The sequence below is a fragment of the Peromyscus leucopus genome, chromosome 23 (genome assembly GCF_004664715.2).
Source record: "Peromyscus leucopus breed LL Stock chromosome 23, UCI_PerLeu_2.1, whole genome shotgun sequence".
NCBI classification, from domain to species: domain Eukaryota; kingdom Metazoa; phylum Chordata; class Mammalia; order Rodentia; family Cricetidae; genus Peromyscus; species Peromyscus leucopus.
The window spans coordinates 27515710-27541153 of NC_051082.1; the positions used below are offsets into that span (position 1 = coordinate 27515710).

The window sequence follows — 25444 nt, forward strand, 5'->3', positions numbered from 1 at the left end:
GGCTGAAACAGGAGAATTCAATGTTCAAAGCCAACCTGGGCTAACAAAGCCACATTAAGACTATTGTAAGGCCGGTTGGTCGTGGCACACACCTTTAATCTCAGCACTTGGGAGGCAGAGGCAGGCAGATCTCTGTGAGTTCGAGGCCAGCCTGGTCTACAGATCGAGATCCAGTACAGGCTCCAAAGCTACACAGAGAAACCCTGTCTCAGAAAAAAAAAACTATTGTAATTTAGCAAGGCCATGTCCCAGAACAAAAAGTAAAAATAGGGCTAGAGAAGCAACTCAGTGGCAGACCACTTGCATAGACTCCCCCAGTGAAGGCTGGGGTTTGGCTATGGTAGAGCACCTGCCTAGAATCCCCCAGTGAGGGGCTGGGGTGTGGCTCAGTGGTAGAGCACCTGCCTAGAATCCCCCAGTGAGGGGCTGGGGTGTGGCTCAGCGGTAGAGCCCCTGCCTAGAATCCCCCAGTGAGGGGCTGGGGTGTGACTCAGTGGGAGAGCCCCTGCCTAGAATCCCCCAGTAGGGGCTGGGGTGTGGCTCAGTGGTAGAGCCCTGCCTAGAATCCCCAGTGAGGGGCTGGGGTGTGGCTCAGCGGTAGAGCCCTGCCTAGAATCCCCCAGTAGGGGCTGGGGTGTGGCTCAGTGGTAGAGCCCCTGCCTAGAATCCCCCAGTAGGGGCTGGGGTGTGGCTCAGTGGTAGAGCCCCTGCCTAGAATCCCCAGTGAGGGCTAGGGTGTGGCTCAGTGGAGAGCCCTGCCTAGAATCCCCCAGTGAGGGGCTGGGGTGTGGCTCAGTGGTAGAGCCCCTGTCTAGAATCCCCCAGTGAGGGGCTGGGGTGTGGTTCAGTGGTAGAGGCCCTGCCTAGAATCCCCCAGTGAGGGGCTGGGGTGTGGCTCAGTGGTAGAATGTTTACCTAGCATGTGTGAGGAGACCCAGAGTTCAATCCCTAATATGCTAACTAAGTAAATAGGCAAACGATGGAGGGGACGGAAGGATGAAGAAAAGTGAGTGGTTGAGCTGATCAACAAGGGCGTCCTTCTGTGGCCAACAGCAACAGAGGAAGGGGACTGAGCACTGTGGGGGCAAAGCTCAGCCTTTCTCCAGGATTCACCCTCTGATTCACGCCCTCCATAGAAAGATCAGTTTCTGGAAACTTGCTGCGATCTTGCCGTGCACCCTCGCCTACCCTAAATTCTGGTCGACAGCGCTGTCCTCCTGAGGAGACTATGTTCTGAGATGGTTGTGAGCCACCCTGTGGGTGCTGGGAACCCAACCCAGTCCTCCACAAGAGCAATGAACGCCCTTAACTGAGCCATCTCTCCAACCAGGACATTGAGTCTTTGAAGTGCAGTGTGGAGATACTCAAGTTCCTTCCTTGGGGGGCCAGTGAGATGGCCTAGTGGTAAAGTACCATCCAACCCAATGAGTTTGATCCCCAGGACTCCCTAGATCCCTCCAGACACTTGCAATCGGACCACGCATACACATGCACACAAGCCAGTTAACTGTAATGGAAATTAAAGTTTGTTTTATTTTAAATCTCTCATTGGATACTGTAGCCCGGCAGAGAATCCCCTGCCTTCCCAGGCGATATTTTATTTGTGTTCTAACAAATAAAGCTTGCCTGGGGATCAGAGGACAAAGCCAGCCACTATGTTAAACATAGAGGTCAGGCAGTGGTAGCGCACGCCTTTAATCCTAGCATTCAGGAGGCAGGGATCCATCTGGATCTCTGTGAGTTCAAGGCCTACACTGGGAACAGAGCCAGGTGTGGGGGCACACGCCTGTAATCCCAGCACTAGGAATGAAGGAAGATGGCAGGTTAGAGAAAGGTATACAAGGCATGAGTAAGAGGAAGTTGCTCTCTTTCAGTGGAGAATTTCGTAAAGGTAAGAACTAGTGACTTGCTCTCTGCCTCTCTTATCTGTCAGCTTTTACCCCAACATCTGGTTCTGGGTTTCTTATTGTAAGACCTTTAGATGATTCGTGTTACAGTAGCCCAGCAGGGAACTCCCTGCCTTCCCTGGGGCCGGTTGCCTTCTCCAGCCTGCCCAATGCTGGAGAAGCTGCACAAAGCTGAACAATGTCTTATTCAGCACGGTGATGTTTGTAGTGGTGTGTCTGCACCTCTCCTCGGTGTGATTTAGTTTTTATTTTTGTGTTCTTTCTTGGACTGGAACCCGTAAATGTAACCAACCGTCTTATTAAATAAGAAACACAGAACCAATGCAAAGAAGAAAGCCAAGAGATCGGAGCTAAGAGCCTTACCCGTCTAGCCTCTTCAGCCAAGAGACCAAATTCCTGTGGTTTTGTCTTTATATAGACTTTCGGTTCTGCCTTCTCATTGGTTGTAAACCCAACCACATGACTGCCTCGTCACTGTCTGTCTGTACAGACCTCCAGGTCTTCTATGGTTGGTATTGAGATTAAAGGCGTGTGTCTCCAATGCTGGCTGTTTCCAATGTGGCCTTGAACTCACAGAGATCCAGAGGGATTTCTACCTCTGGAGTGCTAGGATTAAAGGTGTGAGTGCCACCGTTTTCTAGAGTTTGTATCTAGTGGCTGTTCTGTCTCTGACCCCAGGTAAGTTTATTAGGGTGTAGAATATTTTGGGGAACACAATACCACCACAGGAACCCATGGTCTTGTACATGGTAGACAAGTGCTGCATCACAGGGCTGCATTCCCAGCCCTGTCACCTGACTGTACCAGGCAAGCGCTCACCACTGAGCTACCCCCTCAGCCCCTTGCTTCCCTCTTTATTTTGATAATGTCTCACTGAGCGCTCACCACTGAGCTACCCCCTCAGCCCCTTGCTTCCCTCTTTATTTTGATAATGTCTCACTGAGCGCTCACCACTGAGCCACCCCCTCACCTCCTCACCACTGAGCCACCCCCTCAGCCCCTTGCCCCTCTTTATTTTGATAGTGTCTCACTGAGTTGCCCAGGTTGGCCCTGAACTTGCAGTCCTCCTGCCTTAGCCTTCTAAGTTGGTGGAATTAAAGGCCCACCTCACCCCCACCCTTTCCTCAGCCCCCACCCTCCTTAGCCTAGCTCTAGGAACTGTGTTTTATGACCCAATCCTGCAGGAGGTGAAGGCAGGTAATGGAGGCTGAGGCCGAAGCTCAGCACTGAAGCACTTGCCTAGAATCCCCTATGGAGTGAGTGTCTTGGGACATGGCTTAGCATCAGAGTATTTGCCTAGCGTGTGTAAGGACCTGGTTCCAACCTCAACACTGATAGAAAAACAGAGGGAGGAAAGAAAGAAAGAAAGAAAGAAAGAAAGAAAGAAAGAAAGAAAGAAAGGAAGGAAGGAAGGAAGGAAGGAAGGAAGGAAGGAAGGAAGGAAGGAAGGAAGAAAGAAAGAAAGAAAGAAAGAGAAAGAAAGAAAGAGGGGCTGGAGAGATGGCTCAGAGGTTAAGAGCACTGACTGACTGACTGCTCTTCCAGAGGTTCTGAGTTCAATTCCCAGCACCCACATGATGGCTCACAACCATCTGTAATGAGATCTGGTGCCCTCTTCTGTGTATATAATAAATAAATAAATCTTAAAAAAAAAAAAAGAAGGAAGGAAGAGGAAGGAAGAGGAAGGAAGGAAGGAAGGAAGAAAAGGCTCCATCCAGCCAAACTTCTTCCCCTAACCTTGCGGTATGCACACATCCTAAGGACAGAAACGGAGACAGACCTGGGGTGTACTGATGCAGAACCCAAGCTCACTAAGTGAGGAAGGTGGTAACTTTAATAGATTGCTTAGAAAAATCACCCAGCATGCCGCAGGTGGAGGCAGTAAGATCAAGAATTCAAGGCTAGCCTCAGCTACATGGCAAGTTCCAGGCTAGCCTAGGTTTCATGAGACCATGTCTCAAAGAAATGGAGGGCTGGTGGGATGGCTCAGCGTGTAAATACACTTGCCGCCAAGCCTAGTGACTTCCGTTTAATCCCTGGGATTCATGTCGTGGAAGAAAAGCTACAAGCTGTCCTCTGACCTGGTCCATATGAATGCTGTGGCACACACATGCCCAAATGCATACACACATGCACGCACGCACGCACGCGCATGTAACAACTACTGGTGAAATTATTAAGGCCACTCCAGTTAAAAGGAAGATTTATTTAGTGGGTAACTTACAAATTAAGGGATAGGTAGGTCGCGGGGTCTGGAGAAGGTGTATTCAAAGTCCAGCGGTGTTCTCTGGAGCTCTGCTAGATCCACCTCCATCTGTTCAGGGTCCCAGAACTGAGAGAGCACTCGCCCATCCAGCTTTCGGGTCTCTCGGCGCCTCCCCTGGCCCCGCCTCGTAGGCGTGACAGTTGCCAGAGACTCAATGGGGGTTGGAACTTCCAGATCCAAGCTGGAATGACTACCCACTACAAACAACAACACTTTTTTTTGAGATAGGGTTTCTCTGTAACCACCCTGGCTATCCTGGAACTCACTTTATAGACCAGGCTGGCCTTGAAATCACAGAGATCCACCTACATCTGCCTCCTGAGTGCTGGGATTAAAGGCGTGCACCACCACATCTGGCTAGAATGTAACAAAATTTTTAAAAGAGAAATATAATAGTCAAAAATACCCCCAAGGGATCATTGTTTTGTATATGTCACTTAAAGATTATAAAATCAGTGAGAAGCAGATGGCAACCTTCCTCTCTGTTGGTGACTTTGTCCATTAGAATCTCATGTAGCTTAGCTGTCCTGGAACTCCTTACATAGGCAGACATGGCCTTGAACCCCTGATTGTCCTGATTCCACTTTCCAAGTGCTGGAATTACAGGTGTGTACCACCACACCTGGCTTTAAGTGTGACAAAGTGGGTGTGGTTCATGTATGAATAGGATAAGAGGAATCTCAGGTCAGCATCCCACAGGAAAACTCAAACATCCATTTGAAACAGTCAAAATATGGAAGTAGCCTAGCTGTCTGTCAACAGGGGAATGCATAAAATGCATAGATAGGTGGGTAGGTAGGTGGATAGAGGGAAAGAGAGAGAGAGAGAGAGAGAGAGAGAGAGAGAGAAGAGAGAGAAGAGAGAGAAGACAGAGAGAGAAGAGATGGGGGATGAGGCCCAGAAATTTAGTGTTTGCTCCTCTTGCAGAGGACCTGGGTTTGGTTCCAAGCGCCTACAACAGAGACTTCAGTTCCAGAGGGATCTGATGCCCTCTTCTGGCCTCCAGGAGTACTTCACCCATGTGCCGCACATAAATAAAAAAAAATCTGTGTGTATGTCTGTATCCCCCAAGGGAAGCTTAATCATCTGTAAGAAAGAATGAAATTATGTCACATGTATGAAAATGGATTTGAACTGAAGATCATCATGCTAAGAAAAGCCTTCCGACTCAGGAAGACAAATGTTGCATGTTTTATTTCATATCCTGAGTCTAGATTTTTAAAAAGCATGTAATTTGTGGAGTGTAGAGGTGAAAAGGGAAGAGGAGAGGGCAGTGGAGTGTACGCATAAGCGAGAATTTCATAACAAAATCTTGCCTCCATTTCCCCTCCCTCCCTCCTTTCTCCCTTCTCTCTCTCTCTCTCTCTGTCTCTCTCTCTCTCTTTTGGTTTTTCGAGACAGGGTTTCTCTGTGTAGCTTTGCGCTTTCTGAATCACTGGTAGCCCAGGCTGTCTCGAACTCACAGAGAACTGCCTGCCTGCCTCCGAGTGCTGGGATTAAAGGCGTGCGCCACCACCGCCCGGTTGGTGGAAACAGGGTTTGGGGATTTAGCTCAGTGGTAGAGCGCTAGGCCCTGGGTTGGATCCTCAGCTCAAAAAAAAATTGGAAACAGGGTCTGGTGTAAGCCCCTAGCTGGCCCTGGACTAGACTCATTGTGCAGCCAAGAATGACTTTGAAGACAAGACTCAGTCCACCAAGTGCTGGGATTATAGACATTTGAGACCATGGTCCGCTTTTGTAGAGTAATTTAAAAAAGACAGGGTGGGGCTGTGAAGTGGTTCATCCTGTAAAAGCTCCTGCCTCAGGGCCTCACTACCAGAGTTCAATCCCCAGAACCCACAGCGGAAGGAGCAAAGGGACTCTTGAGAGCTGCCTCTGACTTCCGCTTCCATGCTGTGACACAAAGCACTCCCCACACACATCACAAATAAGTAATAAACGGAAAAAATGGTGATCATGCGCAGTTTTAAGAAATAGGACACTAGAACCAGCAAGATGACGCCAAAGGTAACATCGCTTGCCATTCAAGCCTCATCATCTGGGTTTCACCCCTGGAACCCGTGGTGGAAGGAGAGAATTGACTGCCACAAGTCGTCTTCTGACCTCCATATGCATGCTGCGGCATGCGCGCACACATACACGCACACATGCAAATGATAAATATTTAATTTAAATTAAAAACAGAGAAACTAGAATAGTACAGGAATGAGAATTTGTGCTTTTATGCCCCTTGCCATGATCTTCTTCCCATCCACGGCAGCTCAGCTCTTTGCAAGGATTTGATAACTAGTACGTGGCAGAGCGGGGGTGGGGATGGGGTGGGGAGGCTGGGACTCAAGTCTGCATTAGACTGGGAGGGATGTCGCTTGGGGTGGAGGACCTCGATCCTATTACCCAGAATTCTGGCTGTTGGGCTGGAGAAGGAACCACAGACGTGGACCATTCTAGGAAGGTGGCTCTGAGTGTGGGTGAAGGACCATGGTAGGTAAGAACATACCTACAGTCACCTGGTACCCGGGAGGCCAAGTGTGGCCCTGCCTGGGGCAGCCTGTGTGGACTCCTGAGGTAGCTCAGCGGAGTTCTTACCTGGTATACTCAAGGACCTAGGTTCCGTCACCATTATGGGTGGCGTGGAGGGCTGGAATCCAGATCTTGGGCTAGGGAGAGGGTTCAAGTTTAGTTCCCAGAACTAATGGACCGTTGGGGATGGTGTCACACTCTTGTATCTTGGATCCACACAGGTGGATCCTTGGATCTTAATAGCCAGCCAGTCTAGACTACTGGGCAAGTTTCAAGCCAGTGAGAGACAAGGTGGGGCGGAAGAATGGCTCCGTGGATAAAGGCTACTGCACCAAGCCTGACGATCCAAGCTTTGATCCTCTTTGATCCCCGAGACCCATAAGGTGGAAGGAGAGATCAGATTCCTGCGGGTTGTCTTCTGATCTCCACTTGGGGCCACGGCACACAAGCCACACCACCACAATCAATAAACCAATGTAAAACAAAAAAAAATTTCCCCCCCAAGACAGGGTTTCTCTGTGTAGCTTTGTGCCTTTTCTGGAATTCACTTGGTAGCCCAGGCTGGCCTCGAACTCACAGAGATCCGCCTGGCTCTGCCTCCCGAGTGCTGGGATTAAAGGCGTGTGCCACCATCACCCGGCCAAATTTTTTTTTTTTTTAAAAGGTGGACAGATCTTGAGGAATGATATCAGAGGTTGACCTCTACATTCACACACGCATGTGCACCTGCACACCTGAGCATACACAAAAGCACAACATAAAGACACCCCCCAAACAGTCCTATTCTCCAGACTTAATGTCCCCAAACTTCTGGCTGCCCAGGTCTTCGCCACATCGCCACATCTTTCCTGGCCTGTTCCAAACACTGCCTTTGCCAGCTAAGTTCTTCCCAGCGCGCATTCATTCATGGATTTGCAGCTACACTGCGCATCCCACGCAGACTCGGGTGGCCAGGGCGATCCCGATCTGGTGGGTATACGCCTCCTTTTTGCACGCTCCCCCAAAACTGCATGTTCCGGAACACACGCTCAGGTCCCTCCGATAGCTTCTGGCCCTCGCTCTGGGCTCGCGCGCCCCACCGGGGATTCAGGAGGCGGAGGCGTCTCTTGGCGCCAGGGTCTCCGCCTCCTCTCAGGCCCCGCCCCTCCTCGCTCCAGGCGACCAACGAGGGACGCGGGCCTCAGGGGCCACGCCCTTTAGGTACAGCCAGCCCGCTGATTGGTGCTCCCCGGCAGTATCTTCCCGCCCTCGCGCGAGGGACGGGGAGGGGTGAATGGAGTGGAGGCGATCCCTCGGCTCCAGCTCTGCCCCTTCCCTGTCCTCGGCACCAGGCTGCCAGCCGCGCCACTCGCGCTGCCCCCGGGAGGGGACCCAGGCGTCCGGATCCCTCCCTGCCCGGCCTCCACGTCGCCGAGCCGCGATGGCCAAGCGCAGCTCGTTGTCCATCCGCATCGTAGAAGGGAAAAATTTGCCTGCCAAGGACATGTGAGCAGCGGACAGGGGTGGGTGGCTCCCCCAACTTCGCTGGGATCCCCTTTTGTACACTTTGCGGGGGTCCTTAGGGCCTCCCCCCCCAGGGGGAGCCGCGGAGAGCGTGTGGCGTGTGCAGCCACGGAGGGGGACGGGCTGGGAAAAATGGGGACAGTGAGATGAGCTGTGGGTACCTGACTGGGATGGAGGGGGCAGCAATGGATGGGCGGCTGGAGACAGGGGAGGGAGTCTCTCGATCTGGGAGAAGCAGTGAACCGAGGTTCACAGGGGCCAGGGGTTTTAAAGGGCTGTAGCTGGCGCGCTGGGGTGGCTTCGTAGTGAGAGCTGCCCAGGGTGTGGCTGGAGGGAGCGGAATGCCCCTTAAACACCAGGCAGGGTTCTTTCTCCGTAGTTCCGGAGCCCATAATAACCCCGAGTCGTCCGCTGGACGACTGGCTGGCTGTTCATTTGGGCGGAGAAAGCAGGCGTGAAAAGTGGGGAGGCCGTCCGTCAGGGGGCCGGGAGTGATGCAAAGAGGCAGAGTTTAGAGTCTCCCTGAACTTTGCGGGCACCCTCCCTTTTAATCGCTCGCTGCAAGGCATGTCTCTTCGGTCCATTTTACAGATTAGAAAAGCGAGGCCCACAGACACGGCATGCTAGCTGAAGGTGTCAAAACAAGGTCTTGAATCTAGGGCTCCTCACCTGCATTGCCATATTTGATAAGGCTTCCTCTAATCCCTGCACAGATGTGGGGAGCTTGCAGGCACTCCTTTATCACACTGTTTTCCGTAGGTTCCCAAGATCAACTGCGGGGCTCCTAGAATGTGCTTCGTGGCTTTCTTATATGCAGCCTGGGACGGCTCCTTGTTTTTGCAAAGCCTCGGTTTCCCTTTCTGTTAGCCTAGTGTCTGACATCCTGGTATTGGGAGAAGTGAAAATCCTAAAACCAAAGAAAGGGGCGCGGCAGAGGCCTAGGGTTCAAAGTTCGCTCCGGGTACCCGGTGGGTTCCTGGCTGCGGAGAATGGAGAAGCCAGGAGCAGCGGAGGCGGGCGGGCGCCTCTCCTCGGGCGGGCGGGCTCTCCCGGCCCTCTCAGCGCCAGGAGCGGTTCCAGTTCAAGGCCCCCTGGGTCTGAAGAGGCCAGCTCAGCAGTTGCCATGGCAATGGGGAGGGAGGAGGGTGGGCCGTCTCCAGGTGGGTTTCTGTGCATGGAGGGAGGAAGGGCGCCACTTGGAATTAGGTCTCTAGGGTGGGGGCCAGATGAGCTCCGACAAAGGGTTCCACCCGCCAACCCCCCAGGCCCTCCAGCCCTCCCCACTCCCAGGTCCCCCTCCCTTCCTTGGGCACTGGTAAACCAGGTCATCTTGGCTTCCTCTGGCTGGTGGCGGCTGGGAGGGGCGGCCCCTTCCGTCTGTCACCTCCTCCCCATCCCTGCCAGCCGCTGACCTCCAAAGCTCTTGTGCCTACCTGGGCCTTACCGCTCTCGGACTCCGGGACGAGGTCTCCACCCCCAGGAGAGGGGCCATCCGATCCTGGGGGTCCTGACTTTGGAGTCTCTTTCCAAGCCCTGCTTCCCAGCCTGCCCCACTCACCTCTAACACCCCGATCATCATTCCCCTGCTTGCGCCTGGCGGCTGGCTGAGCGCACACAGCTCTGACCTGAAAATTGCCCTTTGAGCCATCTCATAAATGCCAACCCCCACATTTGGGCCTTTCTCCAGTTTTTAAATATTAAGAGACCCTCTGACATTGTGCCTTTTTAGAAAACTCTCTCTCCCAGAAAACTCCTATTTATCCCTCAGTGCTTTTCTCAAACTTCCTATCTGAGGCTTTCCCTGGAGCCTCTGGGAAGGGTTCTGAGGCCCCCTTCTTGCCCTTGGACATTTTGGTCACCGAGTAGAAGCCTCCAGAGGTTGCCAGTCCCTGACAAGTGTGAGGGCAGCGACCGTGACTCATTGTCTCTGACTCCCTGTACCATAGGGATACACACCTCACCGTGTATCTCAGGCTGGTCTCAAACTCAGCACCCCGCCTCTACCTCCCAAGGTATATGACATTATATGAGTGTGCGGCCACACGTGCCATCCCGTGTATTCATCCTTCAGCTGCCATTGTGAGGAGTGTTCCGATTCTGCCTGTCTCTCTGTCCACTCCCTACCACCCTCCATTCCTGGCTACCTGGGTCAGCTGGGCACAAAGCTGAGTCCCATGGTGAACAGTGCCCCACTGGCTCCTACACTCTGTGGCCCTGGGGACAAGCCTACGGCTATTTCGGGGTTTGCCCTCTCCTTCCTCTTCCAGTCTAGAAACTGCCAAGGCCCTAAATATAGAGGCCCACAAGTCGCCAGACTGGGCCAGTGGCCACGGACTTGAGGAAGGACTGGTAGAGAAGACGCTTCCCCAGCTCTCACTAGGATGGGGAGGATTGTCAGGGCACACAGGTGCCAGGAGCTCTCCAAGGACAGCTGTCGGGCCCAGCTTTACCCTGGACCGCCATCACTCTTGACCCTGTCTCCTCCCGCCCTTCTGTTCCAGGGTCCCAATCACCACTGTCCAGCCCCTGGTTATGTTCCTGCCTCTGAGCTTTTGCCTACCATTGGTCCTGCCTGTAAACGTCATCCTTCATTCCGGTGTTCACTCATTCATTCAGCACGGCAGCACTGGGGCTGTAGCAGAAACTAAGGTTCTCACTCCAAGGAACCGGTGAACTAGGAAGTATTAGCAGGGCAGAGACTTGCTATGGACCCTCTGGTGGACCACAGCCCAGAAAGAAGCTGGGCCCCGTGGCACATGCCTGTTACCCAAGTGCTCAGGAGGCTGAGGCAGGAGGTCAGGGGCCGAACTAGCTGGGTTACAGATGAGAAGCAGTCTCAAAAAAAAGCAGTAGAAAGACAGCCAGAGCTGGAGATGGCTCCGTGGTTTAGAACGATTACTGCCCTTGCAGAGGACCCGGGGTTCAGTACCCAGCACCCATGTGGGGCGTGAAACTCCAGTACCAGGGATCCAGCACCCTCTTCTGGATTCCACTGACATTTTTACTCACATGTGCACATAACCAAACACACACACACACACACACACACACACACACACACACACAACACTTTTTAAAAAATCTTCTATAGGAAGAGCCTGAGCTGGTGGTGCACGCCTTTAATCCCAGCACCTCGGAGGCAGAGCCAGGCGGATCTCTGTGAGTTCGAGGCCAACCTGGGCTACCAAGTGAGTTCCAGGAAAGGCGCAAAGCTACACAGAGAAACCCTGTCTCGAAAAACAAAACAAAACAAAAAATCTTTTTAGATATAAAATACAACCTAAAGAGGTCCATGTCACCTTCGCTGGGCACTGATCTTTGAGGCTCTGTTCCTGGGGTGCACTTAGGGCCCGATTGCTTGAAGCCTGGAATCTTACAGCCTTGGGCTGGTGTGATGAAATTAGGATGCAGGAGGACAGACTCATTGGGAGAGAGAATACTTGTGTGATCATAGGGACCACCACTGAAATATCACCAATATCTGTGACCCGTATGCACCAGCCTTATGACGTCTCAGAGACTCAGGGAAGCTACTCCACCTCCCACTTTCCAGAAGCCAAACAGCCTGGGCTGACGGTTCCTGTTTTGTTTTGGGGTTTGGGTTTTTTGGGGGGAGGGGTGCTCTTGACCTCAGTGACATTTCTTCCTTTAAGGCCCCTTCAGATAGTTGGGAAGTTGTGACCGGGAATATAGCTTAGAGATAGAGGGTTGGCCTAGAATCCCCAAGTGAGGGTCTCTGGGGAGGTGGCTCATCAGTAAAGCCCTGGCCTAGAATCCCCCAATGAGGGGCAGAGGTGTGGCTAAGCAGCAAGAGTCCTTGATTAGAATCTTCCAGTGACAGCCTTAGAGTCCTTGCCTAACATTCAGGAGGGCCCCGGTCCATCCCCAGTATCTGAAAAAAGGAAGAAAGAAAGAACTGGGAAGTGGAAACTGGATTTCCCCTAGCTTCTGTCATGTAAATGCACTTCCCTTTTATGAACGGCAAGCCTCAGGGATGGTCCGCACACACTGCCTGTTTGCCCACTACCCTCATAACCTCATGAGCGCCACAGTATAGATATGTGCAAAATCCGGGGCTTGCCTTCTCCAGCCCTCTTTTCTCAGGATCGACCATTCATTCATTCATTCATTCATTTATTCATTCATTCATTCAATAAACACTTGGCCCCTGTCTTGGGCCAAGTCCATTGCTGAGCAACAAGAGAAATACACACCCTAGCTCAGCCCTGTAGGGAGGCCTGTGATGGGTAGCCCTGCCTAGCCTGGGGTGCGGAAGATCGACGTGTAGCAGAAGCCGTAGCCTGCTGGATCCCAGAGGGTCCCTACTCTGTCTCCGAGGAAAGAGAGGTTTTTTGTTTTGTTTTGTTTTTTGTTTTTTTTGTCACAGGAGAAGGCTGCCTCATGCAGCAGGGACAGCCTTTGGTACAGAGGATAGAGGTGCTGGGAGATGCCTGGCCTTTGTTGCTAAGACTGTTTTGGCACTAAGCCGAGGAATGGGAAAGGAGCAGTGAGTGGCGGGCCCCATCATGGACCGGGAAGCCCACAGTGAAGGTCCCTCCTCATCGCCCCCACCCCAGGACCGCGTGTTCTGAAGCCCCTGGGCTGCAGCCTGGAGACAGTGCCTAGGTCTCCACTATCTTCTCGGGCAGAGAGAGGTGCGCTGCTTGGGATAGGCCCTTCCCCTCCTCTTCCCTGTGTCCCCTTCCCTGAAATAAGCTCTGGGAAGGACCAGGATTCCCGAGCTAAAGCTGCCTAAGTCCCGCCCCAAGAAAGTTTCCTGCAAGTCCCGCCCCTCGCAAGCCTCCCACCAGCCCCACCCGCGGAAAGCTTCCCTCTTTGGGCCCTGCTTAAATGGTCTCCCAAGTCCCACCGCTTGCATCCCCATAGGCCGCGCCCAGGTTCTAGCTTTGCACAAAGCCCCGCCCCCAGCCCCGCCCCCTTAGTGGTTCCTCATTCATCAGGCTTGCCTCCGCGGGCCCTCCTCCAGGCCTTCCCTCAGCCTGTCCCCTAAGCCCTCCAGCAAGGGTCCATCCCAGTGCTCCGTCCCCAGCTCCTTCCCTGGTCGCCCCCACCAGGCCCCTCTAGAACTTGTCACAGCCCCCCTCGTAAGTCCCGCCTCCAGCAGATTTCCCGCCCTAGGCCCCACCCCGTCAGCGTCCATAGCCCCGCCCCCAGGCAAGGTTCCCGCCCTAGGCCCCGCCTCAGCCCCGCCCCTCAGGCCTCACCCAGCCTGGTCCCCACCTGGCTGCCAGCCAACCCTGTCCCTTGCCCTTCTGTCTTGCAGCACGGGCAGCAGCGACCCCTACTGCATCGTGAAGGTGGACAATGAACCCATCATCAGGTACTGCTCCCTTCCTGATCCAGGGCTGGCTGACCTCCCTCATCCAGCCTCCTGCTCATCCTGGAGGACATGGATGAAGGCTGGGAGTCCCTAATCCCTCTGGTGCTGTCTTCCTCTCCGAATGCTGAGAAAGACCCACCTGTAACTCAAAGGCTATCCTTATCTACCGCCCTGTGGGCAAGCAACTGTCCCCTGCCTGGTTCCATTTTTGCAAGCTTTACCACCAGAGAGACACAGTGGTGACCAGTTACGACACTGTCTCCACCAGGCTCCCGACCAACCCCTTATCAGCCCTTGGGATTCATTACAATGGATAGTGTATCATTAATCCCCGTTCACAGATGGAGAAAACAAGGCTCAGACTGGGTACCTTGCCCAGGGCCGCACACCTAAGGAGCTGACAAACCCAGACCGGAAGTCAAGTCTGGCTTACCCCAGCACTTCCTTGGGCTGTCTTGGTGCCCCCTTCTTTCTGAGAAACTCTCTGATAGAGATCATTCCTAATAAATCCCTTCTTCAGCCCAGAAGGGCCGCTTCCTCTGGATGCCCTTCCACAAACTCCCTGATTTCTTTTTAAAATTTATTTACACTCCTTTATTGGTTTAGGGATGAGGGAAGGGAGTGTGCCACAGCTTGTAGGCAGAGGTCAGAGAGCAATTTGCAGGAGTTAGTTCTCTCTTCCCACTGTGTGGGTCCCAGGCTGTCAGTCTGGGCAGCAGGCTCTCCCACCCAGTAAGCAATCTCGACAACTTCAGCACCATGGGCTGGTGTTTGCGGTCCTATCCTGTCCCTCACCCAGACCCCATCCTCTAAAGTTCATGACCAGAGCTACTGGGTTGTGATTCACATCTGGACAGGCGCAGCCATTACTGACCCCTAGCACCAACTGGCAAGCCGAGCCTAAGCTCAGGCTTTCTCTAAACCGTGGGCAGCACACAGGGAGAGGGACATGGTGGTTCTGATTGTCCCAAACAGACAGAGAAGCAGACAACCTGGCATCCTCATGACCTACCTGAGAAGGAGTTGGGGTGGGGCAGCCCCCTGAGTGTCCATCTGGGCCACTGGTGACTTCAGCTCCCATGAAACCATGTGCCCTGTTGAATCCCATGAGTTGATTGACAGCTCTGGTCTTGGGGGTGGGGAGCAGCTCCACCTCTGCCTTACTGCTGGAGACCAGCTACTGTCAACTGTGGGGTCAGTTTCCCCAAATGTACAATAATAGCTCATGCCCTATCCAGGGTGGGCAGAAGGTCCACAGCAAAGACTGAAAGATGGGAAGGAAACATCCTGTTCTCAACCGATGTGATTCCCGGGTACCAGACGCAAAGTTGGGGGTGGCTTGGCCAGAGGTTGAGGGGTCTTCTCCTGTAGGACAGCCACTGTGTGGAAGACCCTGTGCCCCTTCTGGGGTGAGGAGTATCAAGTGCATTTGCCTCCCACGTTCCACGCGGTAGCCTTCTATGTCATGGATGAGGATGCTCTCAGGTAAGTTTGCCCTGCTCTGCAGCTGGACCAGGATGTGACCATTGCTGAGTGCTGGCCTCTTTACATTCTTTGTGCACTCCACTGGTGGGGGTGTCCAGAGGGCCTGGGAAGAGGCGGGGCTGAGCTTGTGCGTGGACTTGCCGTGCGCACACGTATGCATGCACATTGTGACATGAATGAGTAGGCACCCCAAGGGCATGAGTTTGGTGTGTTTTAGATCTCCCATGCAGAAACATCATGTCCCCTGAGAGTATCCACGGCCTGCACAGGAGTCCTGTGCTCTGCTCTGTTGTGCTGTCCTGCAGCTGCTGGGCTTCCTGGAGGGTGGGGGCTGAGCTTGGAGGGTTGAGTTTGCTGGGCTCCAGGCAAGCTGGTTCCATAGCTCAGCTCTGACTCTCTCTCCCCCCTTAGCCGGGACGATGTTATTGGAAAGGTGTGCCTCACGAGGGACACGCTAGCCTCTCACCCAAAAGGTAAGATGCCCCACTTCCCCGACGGTCTGTTTAGTACCTGACTCCTACCACTCAATGTAGCTCCTATTTCCTACCGGGTCCCTCCACCTGAGTCCAAAACCCAAGGGGACTGGCCTGATGCTGGTCCAGGGCCACTCGGGTTATTGCTGGAATGCACACCATTTTTGAAGGTTTCGGCCCTGCCCAGGTCTCGCTGTGTAACCTCAGACAGGGTCTTGACCTCTCTGGGCTTTTCAGATGGTTGCGCACAGGAGCTCCTGGGTCAGTTGGGCTCTGCCAGCCGAGCCTCTGACTGGTCTCATGGCTTCCCGGGGCACACCTGTTCCTGTCTGTGAGGCTAGGGTTGGGGATGAGGGGGTGGCAGGCTCTGCTGACTCACGGAGCCTCCCGACGCGGCCGGGCCAGTGGCCTCTGGCTGCAGCCTCAGCTGACCAGGGGTTCCCGGTGCATTTCCTTGCTGGTGGGTCCCTTGTAGTTCCCACATCTGCTCTTCAGATTGCCACTCCGGTAGCCTGTGGGGAGCCTCTGTTCTCATGGTTTAAGATGGGAAAACTGAGGATAGGTTCCACAACCAATGAGTCAGGAGCATGGAATCAAAGCCCAGAATGACGATGAAGGCCTAGGACCTGGGCCACTGACTCAAGTCCCAGTCTCAGAACGAATGTGGTGGTACGTGCCTGTACTCCTGGCATTGAGGAGGTGGAGGCAGGAGGATCAGGAGTGTGAGGTCCTCCTCAGATACACAGTGTGAGTGAGGTCAGCCTGGGCTACACGAGACCCTGCTTTATAATGAAAACGTAGGGGAATAAGGAGTTGACTTAGTGAGGAAGAGCACTTGTGAAAGCAAGAGGACCTGAGTTCAAGTCCCCAGGACCCAAGTAAAACCAGGCATGGCTGCGTGTGTCTAAGACTCCAGCGTTGTCAGGGAAAGATAGACAGATCCCAAGAGTTCATTGCCCAGCCAGCCTAGCTGAAACGGAGGCTCTGTCTCAAAATATAACATAGAGGAAGATGCCCAACATCCAGCTCCTGCATGCATGCTCAGAAAAGCACAGCCCCAAGCCGGGTGGTGGTGGCGCACGTCTTTAATCCTAGCACTCGGGAGGCAGAGGCAGGCGGATCTCTGTGAGTTCAAGGCCAGCCTGGTCTACAAAGCAAGTTCCAGGAAAGGTGCAAAGCTACATAGAGAAACCCTGTCTCGAAAAACAAAAAAAAAAAAAAAAAAAAAAAAAAAAAAAAAGAAAGAAAAGAAAAGCACAGCCCCACACAATACATACAACTAAGTATCTCCACACTTCCAACTGCTGCTCAGCTCCTGGGTCTCAGTTTCCCCATCTGTTACCGGGAATATCTGGAGGATTTCAAGGGGGTAATGGAGGAGCAGGTGGGGTGAAGGGAGTGGAGGCCTGGGCCCTATCCTTGGCTGACATGAAGCCCTGCAGGATTCAGTGGCTGGACCCACCTGGTGGAGGTGGACCCCAATGAGGAGGTGCAGGGCGAGATCCACCTGCGTCTGGAGGTGGTGCCGGGGACCTGTGCCAGCCGGTTACGCTGCTCAGTGCTTGAGGCCAGGTGAGATGGGCTGAGGGAAGGGGGGTGGCAGTCATGATTGTCCCAGCCTCTTCTTCTTCCTCCTCCCACCAAAGCCTGCTCTCAAGAGATAGCCTGATCGTCCTGTAGGGGAGCAGAGGTTGTGTGCACCCTTGAACTGTGCTTAGACGCCAGTGTCCAAATGCTAGATCTAGGCTTCCTTATCCAGCCCCTGTATAAACTTGCCGTGTGTGTGTGTGTGTGTGTGTGTGTGTGTGTGTGTGTGTGTGCATGTGTGTGTTTATGGTCTCTCACAGGAACAGAAAGGAAAAACTGTTGGTATGTCCAGACGGTGTGGGGGTGGGACAAGGACTTAACGGCTCTGTGGGCCTGAGTCACCTGTGACAGGGCTATCCCCCAGCCCTAGGGTATTTTTAACTTCTGTCCCCACTCCCGTCTGGGCCTGGCTGTGACTCAGACACTCTATGAGAGGTGCCTTCCCTTCTGGCTCCAGCCTCCTTCCTCCCTTTCCAGTGTGTGTGTGTGTGTGTGTGTGTGTGTGTGTGTGTGTGTGTGTGTGTGTGTGTGTATCTGTGTGTGATTTAGCACAGTTCCTCCAGTCTACCCCTGGGGCCAGTGGGCAGCCTCTGGCCAGCCAGTTCCACAAAAGAAACTAAATATGCCCCTTGCCCCTTACCCTGAGGCAGTTAGCCCATTTGGGAGGAAGTGGTCTCGCTGGTAAACGGAGGGAATGTGCGGTGCATGACTGACACTTTGGACCTCTTGTGGCTGCCCCCAGCTTTATTTTCTGCCCTGGGGCTGGAGCCCTGAGGAATGCCTGAACCACAGCCTACCCGACCCCGAGTCTTCCCTCTCCAATCCATTCCCATCCACCCTCCTCAGCCTTGCCTGGCGCCAGGCTGCCTGGGCACGGTGTTGTAAACATGTGCACGTAGCTGCCCGTAGCACCCAACCTCAGGACCGTGGGGCCGTCACTTAAGCGCATCTCTGCTCATCAGGATGGGTAACACAGAAACATGTGCCCCTTCCTGTGAGACCCCCACCTCTGTCCGTTACCCCAGGAACGGCAGCCAGGCCACCACAGCCTCCTCTCCGCAAATCTGGTAGAGGGGACACGATGGCCACCCCTACTTTTTGAGATAGTGTCTTCCTATGTATCTCAGGCTGACCGTATGTAGTTTGGGCTAGCCTCAGACTCACGATCCTCCTGCCTCAGCTTCCCGGAGTGCTGGGACAGAAGCGTTATGTCTGACAGTTCCCAGCTATTCTTGCCCTCTCTTCTCTTGCCCAGAGTCAGGCACAGTGGCGCTCCTGCAGTTACCAGTCAGGAATCTTCCCTCAGAGACTCATTGGCCCGTGGGCAAAGGGGGCTGTGAGTGATCACAGTGGGGGAGGGGAGCTGCTGCCCAGGCGGCCAGCATGCAGCCCCGGATGAGCCAAGTCCTCCCAGTCTGCGGGAGCAGTAATCCCCTCTCCCCATTTCACGACAGGGACCTAGCCCCAAAGGACCGGAATGGCGCATCTGACCCTTTTGTCCGAGTGCACTACAATGGCCGGACCCAGGAGACCTCGGTGAGGACGCTGGGGGGACTGACTGAAGGGGTGGAGTGGGGGACGTGGAAACTCTGGAATAGCTCCCCGTTGATTTTCTTATCTCTGTGAACATCGTCGTGAAGGTGGCAGCCTGGGGAACCTGTCCAGAGCTGGGCTCTCCATGCAGTCTAGGCCTTAGACAAGTCCCATGTTCACTCTGGGCCTCAGTTTCCCCCTTGGTGGAATGTGTGATATCTTACGAAGTAGTTCTTCAATACAGAGGATTGAATCCTAGACTCACATCTTAGGCAGGTGCTCTACCACTGAGTCACACCCCAGCCCCTCACTGGGGGATTCTAGGCAGGGGCTCTACCACTGAGCCACACCCCAGCCCTCACTGGGGGATTCTAGGCAGGTGCTCTACCACTGAGCCACACCCCAGCCCTCACTGGGGGATTCTAGGCAGGTGATCTACCACTGAGTCACACCCCAGCCCCTCACTGGGGGATTCTAGGAAGGGGCTCTACCACTGAGCCACACCCCAGCCCTTTTTCTCATATTTATTTGTAGGGGGGTCACCTTAAGGGCAAACTTTACCCACTCAAAAATTAATCTCACATTAGCAGTAAGGACTCGAGTATCACCCTGAATTATTGTTTTCCTTACACATAAGTTTAAGACATTCATTTTTATTTTTGAAGCAAGAGTCTCACTGAGTTGCCCAGGCTGACTTTGAACTCCCTTTGTAGCCCAGGCAAGCCTTGAACTTTCAGCCTTCTTGCCTCAAAGCTGGAGTGACAGTCTTGTTCCACCACTCCCGTTTGGGCCTGGAAATGTTTACCAGTACAGAGCCAGGGGAGGTGTGTGGGGCAGTACTACCCTGCTCTGGCCCTGGACAGCCCTGTGAACGGAGTCCACTATCCCTTTCGGAGCAGGTGGTGAAGAAATCCTGCTACCCACGCTGGAACGAGACATTTGAATTTGAGCTGGAGAAGGGAGCCGCAGAAGCACTGTCCGTGGAGGCCTGGGACTGGGATCTTGTTAGCCGGAATGACTTTCTAGGCAAAGTAAGTACCAGCCCCACCTCCACCTTACAGGCTATACCCCCACCTGCCCAGGCCACACCCCCCACCTGCCAGGCTACACCCCCACCTGTCCAGGCTACACCCCCACCTGTCCAGGCTACACCCCCACCTGTCCAGGCCACACCCCCACCTGTCCAGGCCACACACCCCACCTGTCCAGGCTACACCCCCACCTGTCCAGGCTACACCCCCACCTGTCCAGGCTACACCCCCACCTGCCCAGGCTACACCCCCCACCTTCCCAGGCTACACCCCCACCTGTCCAGGCTACACACCCACCTGTCCAGGCTACATCCCCCCACCTTCCCAGACTACATCCCCCACCTGCCCAGACTACATCCCCCCACCTGCCCAGGCTACATCCCCCCACCTTCCCAGACTAGATCCCCCCACCTTCCCAGGCTACATCCCCCACCTACTCAGGCTATACCCCCCCAACCTGCCCAGGCCACACACCCCACCTGCCCAGCCACACACCCCCACCTGCCCAGCCTACACCCCCCACCTGCCCAGGCTATACCCTCCCAACCTGCCCAGGCCACACCCCCACCTGCCCAGGCTACACCCCCACCTGTCCAGGCCTGCCCAGGGCACACTTCTCCTCTGCCCAGCCCACACCCCCCACCTGCAGCATCTGGTGTCCATTCCTGCCACGTCACCTGCTTTCTCAGGCAGTAAACTTGTGATTCCTCCCAGCCAGCAGCTCTGGTGCTCTGAGACCCTTTCAAGGTGCCCCTCTGCCCTAGGAGAACAACTTTTAAAGCCCGGTCCTGATGCAAGCCTGACATCCCAGATATTTGGGAGGCTGAGGCAAGCTCTCCATTTCAAGGCCCACCTGGGCTACAGAGTGAATTTAGGGCCAGCCTGGGCTACTTAGACAGACCCAGTCTCAAAATGAAAAGTAATCCAGGCATAGTGGAACTCCCAGCGGTTGGGGATCTGAGGCAGGAGGATTGCTGCAAATTTGAAGCCACCTTGGGCTACATAGTGGGATGCTATCTTGAAAAATGAAATTAACAAGCCAAGCTTGGTGGCCCATATCTGCAATTCCAGCACTTGGGATGTGAGGGCAGGAGGATCAGTAGTTCCTGGAGTGCCTGAGACCCTATCTAAAAAAAAAAAAAAAAAAAAAAAAAAAAAAAAGGAGAGAGAGAGAGGAGAGGAAGGAGAGGAAGGATAAGAATAGATGATAAACTAGAAGAATAAATGATGGTAGAGAGAGAGAGGGAGATAGGGGAGGAGTAGGAGAGGAGAGGGGTGAGAGTCGGAGGGGAGAGATGAGAGAAGAGAGAGAGAGACGAAGCACGAGAGATGAGGAGGTAGAGATGAGTAGGAGAAGAAAAGAGCCAAGGGGTGTGATTGATACACGGGTCGTATGGTATACCAGCACTTCAGATGGCAGTGATGTATGAGTGCTCTAGGCTTGAGTTATATCTCGGTGGTTTGAGTTAAGTTCCGAGGACTAAGATCAGGAGTTATAAACAGAGGGAACTCTGTCTTGAAGAATCTTAATATGACAACAGGCCTGATGAGGATTGGCTCTCAGATCTTAAAGCATGGGCTGGACGTGTTTCTTCCCACTGAGATGATGTCATTAAATTCCCATAATTGTGTAGGATACCAACCCCAATCACCAGGAGAGATTCCCTTGTTGCCCCTTCTCCTGGCGCCTCTGCCCACGACAAGTGATTGTATCTGAGAAACGCTCCTTAGCACTTCACCTACATTGAATATTTTTAAAAATACTTCAGAAGAATTTACATACAGTACAGAAAAAATAACACCACAAAAACATAACGACATATAGACATAAGAAATATTCGCAAAATAGATTTGCTTCAATGCTCTCCATCAAAAATTAGAGTCAGAAATTATTCAGACTTCCCCATTCCACTTCCAACCTGCATCAGGCGTACTCACTCTCTCATTACTATTTTTAGGTTATTATTACACCAATGTTTATAGTCAATATGTGGACACTGACGAACATTTCCATTCACACAGTTATTGTGTGTCCTGAGGCTGAATGGCTAGGCCCTCCGCAGTGTGTAGCGAAGTCACCCTTTGCTTGAGGACACCCCCAGTGATGATCGTGAAAGAAAAAAAAAATGATGAATCTATCTTACTCGCCATGATGGAGCACTCTGGCCTTAAGAGAAAGTCCCCCTCGTGTTGAAGGGAATTATAAAAGCCATTTGTTGGGTTTTTATTACTATCTCTGATGCTGGAGAGCAAGGTCTGCTAGAGCAAGGTAGAAAGTGCTTCTCTCTGTTGCGTGTAGTGTGTGGTTGGTCCGCGATGCGTGATAGCTTGCACTCACACAGCACTCTCCTGCCTAGGAAACCCAGTTGAGGGCTGGGGTTGGGACTCTAGTTAGAGCGACCCTGTACTTATAGCTTTCCACGCCACACATGTGTGGCAAAGGAGTTGATGGAAATATTAAAGGTTAGTGGAGCTAGTTGGTAGAGCCCGTGCTCCCGTAACGAATATCCCCTCTCATCTATAAGGGACTTCGTGGATGTGGGACTCTCCAGTGGCTAGGATGACACTGTCCTGGCAATCTCCCAGTGACGGGTCATGGGATGTGTGTGTGCTACGGCAGCCTGTTCCTAGGAATCCTCAGTGATGTGCTGGTTTGGTATCTCGAGTGGTCCGTAGAGCATACGATCTAGAAGTCGGCAGTGAGGGGCGTGGTGGTTTGTGGGCGTCAGGTGTTGATCCGCCTTGGCTGAATTTTGTTGGGTTCTACTCCCAGCTTCAGAAAAAGAGAGGAGTAATATAAAAAAAGATTGCTAGTACTTGCGCTGAGGAGCGTGATCTGAGCTGTTTCTCGCCATGCTGATCTACCTTTCTCCTGAGTGGTTCATGTCCAGCAGACTCTTGACTCGTCAGTGCCCAGCAGAAGAGTGTTTTTCCGCTGCAGCCCTGACCAGTCTAAAAGTCGCCTGAGTGCGACTTGGTGACTGTGCTTCTGGGCCCGGTATACGCCCTCCCCCCCTTATGGGCGTGTGCTGGATACGTTGGTTGGTTGGGGACAAGAGTCCATAGCTCAAGTTCCTTTGTTCACTATACTAGCACCTTCTCATCAGGGACCTTCCTGCTCTGCTTTTATGCATCCTTTTCTCCTGGCTAAAAGTTATGCATGCATCTCATGTTTTGATACTGTCCTGGCCACTTTCTATAATAACTCCTCAGACCCTTCCTTTAAAGGCTTCCTTGACAACTCTCTAGGTCCCTACGATATATATATCTCTGTCCCCAAGAGTCGTCCAATATATCCATATGAAATTATATCTATCGTATACCAGTTGGAGTAGTGCCGACCCCATCAGGCACAACGGCCATGAGGTTTGGTGAGCCAGTAACTCACATAAGATAAAATTCAGTTCACAACCAAACACCATTGCGTGGTCAGATGATCAGCTATCTAGGCAACCTGGACTCTTCTTCAAGTGATCCTCTGATCCCCCGCACATGTGCTTGGCAATGATGTAGTTGGCACACATAATGGTTTGCCGTTAGCATAGCAGATTTTTCACACACTTGTAACCCAGTTTTAGAAGTTGAGGCCATAGTACGGTTGAATAGAGCAAAGACCCTATAGGCGCAAGTAGATTATTTTTGGATGTCCATTCTGTGTTTAGTCCAGGACAGCCATGGCACAGAGAAATCCTGTCTCGAAAATGTGAAAGAGAAAAAAAACTAAAAAAAAAAAAAAATGCAAGCCAGGTGAAGTGGTTCACACTTGTAATCCAAGCATTTAGGAAGCTGAGCAGGAGATTTGAGATTTTCAGGCTAGGTTGAATCTCAAGAAGAAAGAAGACTAGGCAGTGTCTTTTTCAGATGCCATACTGATGACCCTAGAAAAATTTCACATTGAACTTGTTATCTGTGTGGTTATCCGCGTCCAATCGTTGGCCTCATTAGAAATGTTCTTTGGCTTGTGTTCTTTTACTACCTCATAACCTTCTTTTTGTGAGCTTTAGTTTATCTAGCTTTTTATGGACCGTTAAAGAAATTGGCCGTAGATACACAAACCATGCCTATATCATGATTTAGATAAAACTTCTTCAGGTATCCTGGCGTACAGGAAATTGGCCAGGAGGTATGATGACATTGTCCTGAATAAATTGTGATTATAAAGTATGCAATACTGTTTTATTTTGTGAAATTCGTTCTCTCAGCTCTTGCGAGTGTATTGTTCTCCATAGAGCACCAGCAGTTCTCTACGTATAATGCGACAGTCTTGATTGTCTCCAGCAGATGGTATGGTGTCTATATGACATCTATTAGGAGAGATCTATCTATCGTACTATATTGGAAAGAAAGGTGAGGTGAAGCTCTATTCGATTAGATAACATTAAGCCTGTTACGAATCTCTCATGATTGTCACACATCTCCGAAGAAATTCACAGTACGGAATTTTGGTGTGGTTACAATTTTATATTCTGGTGGGCTGTGTTACCGTAACGTATACCGTAGGAGATACTGAGTATTTCATAGTGATTAGGGCTTATACACGTATGACTTCATTGCTTTGTATATTAGGACATGTGAGGTGATTTAGAATGGATCAACTACTTTATGACATTATCATTTACGATTATCTGCGAGCGTAATGATGAGAGATCTTTGCTTTCCAAGTCTAGCCCTAATGTGACCCGCTCAAGCGTCTGTATTGCTCTCACGCTATTGTGAGTGATTGTGATAGGTGATATAGTGGCCAGACGTCAGTGTGATCTCTATATGTGTGCCTGAATCTCTCTGAGATTGGTGTTCCAGTCCATCGAGAATGCAGCAGGAAAAAAGCGCTATAATGTGTTGGGGGACTGTGGAGTATGTTGCATGGTTGCTACGCTATATGCGAGTTGTAAACCATAAGTGGTGGGATTTAATCATACCAAATGAGCATTGCAAGAGTGAGTAGATGAGCCACCTCGTAGATAAGCTTGGCCATTTTTGGTTCCCTGGTGACGCGATCAATCTAGCTGTCTGCTGATTCCAGATGTTTCAGCTCGCTAAGAATCCTTGTCTCCTTTTACAGTTGGATTGGTGTGGCTTGCCGGGTGTTAGTGAGAACACCTGCCGCTGCCAAAGTCCAAGTGGGCATACAGCCTGTCTTCAATGCATATCTGTCTCGGGAGGTGCAGGAGTGTAAGTCTTGTTCGTCTGCTATGTGAGTGAGCCCCCTAGGCATTGCGAATGGTGTTTCCATGGTAGTGTCGGAGCTCATATTTTCTTCGTGTCTCTGGGTGAGACTTTTCGTCCTTCTGAGAACCACAATATACTGCATGAGCAGCAGACTGGCTCTTTGCTGTGACCCTCGTGATATATTAGATAGCTATCTACTTGTATTTCCAAGAACTCCTCTGCTACCCCAAAGTTATCGTACTGTCTTTTTCCTCGCATTTGTATGTGCTCTAGTAGCTAGTCTCAGACTCCTCTAGACGAAACTGTTCCTCTGGGATCAAGGTTTCGTATTTCCCTAGGTTGCGTAGTTCTATCCTGGCGTCTCTTTTTCATGTCATAGCAGCCTTGTCCCAGGCAGCTCTTAACCTGCTCATCGAGGACTTATCAAATCCAACTCTGAGGATGTTTTCACTGAGGCAGTGTATCTCACAATGAGGCAGAATGCTGCCCCACTCTCGCTGTGTACTAATCACTTTATTCTGGGGCTACTGGCGCAGACTGGCCATCATCTTGTGTGCAACTGCCTTTGCAGCTCTGAGCTGGGTTTACCATACATGATGGCCTGTAGTGTTACTTGTTACGTTGCTAGG

General features: G+C 52.2%; 1 protein-coding gene and 1 non-coding gene across 2 annotated transcripts; one reads left to right on the forward strand and one right to left on the reverse strand.

The window, feature by feature from the left end:
* The first annotated feature begins 7960 nt into the window (after positions 1 to 7960).
* Positions 7961 to 24844, forward strand: Rasa4b (RAS p21 protein activator 4B). The gene is made up of 9 exons (XM_028894401.2): positions 7961 to 8178; positions 13481 to 13537; positions 14909 to 15022; positions 15434 to 15495; positions 16938 to 17067; positions 18537 to 18618; positions 19515 to 19796; positions 22541 to 22623; positions 24709 to 24844. The coding sequence occupies exons 1-9, from the start codon at positions 7967 to 7969 to the stop codon at positions 24842 to 24844; spliced, it is 1158 nt and encodes a 385-aa protein (XP_028750234.1). The 5' UTR covers positions 7961 to 7966.
* On the reverse strand, positions 19097 to 19262 carry LOC114710334. The gene has a single exon (XR_003737042.1). It is a non-coding gene; the product is annotated as a U12 minor spliceosomal RNA (small nuclear RNA).
* Positions 24845 to 25444: the final 600 nt, after the last annotated feature.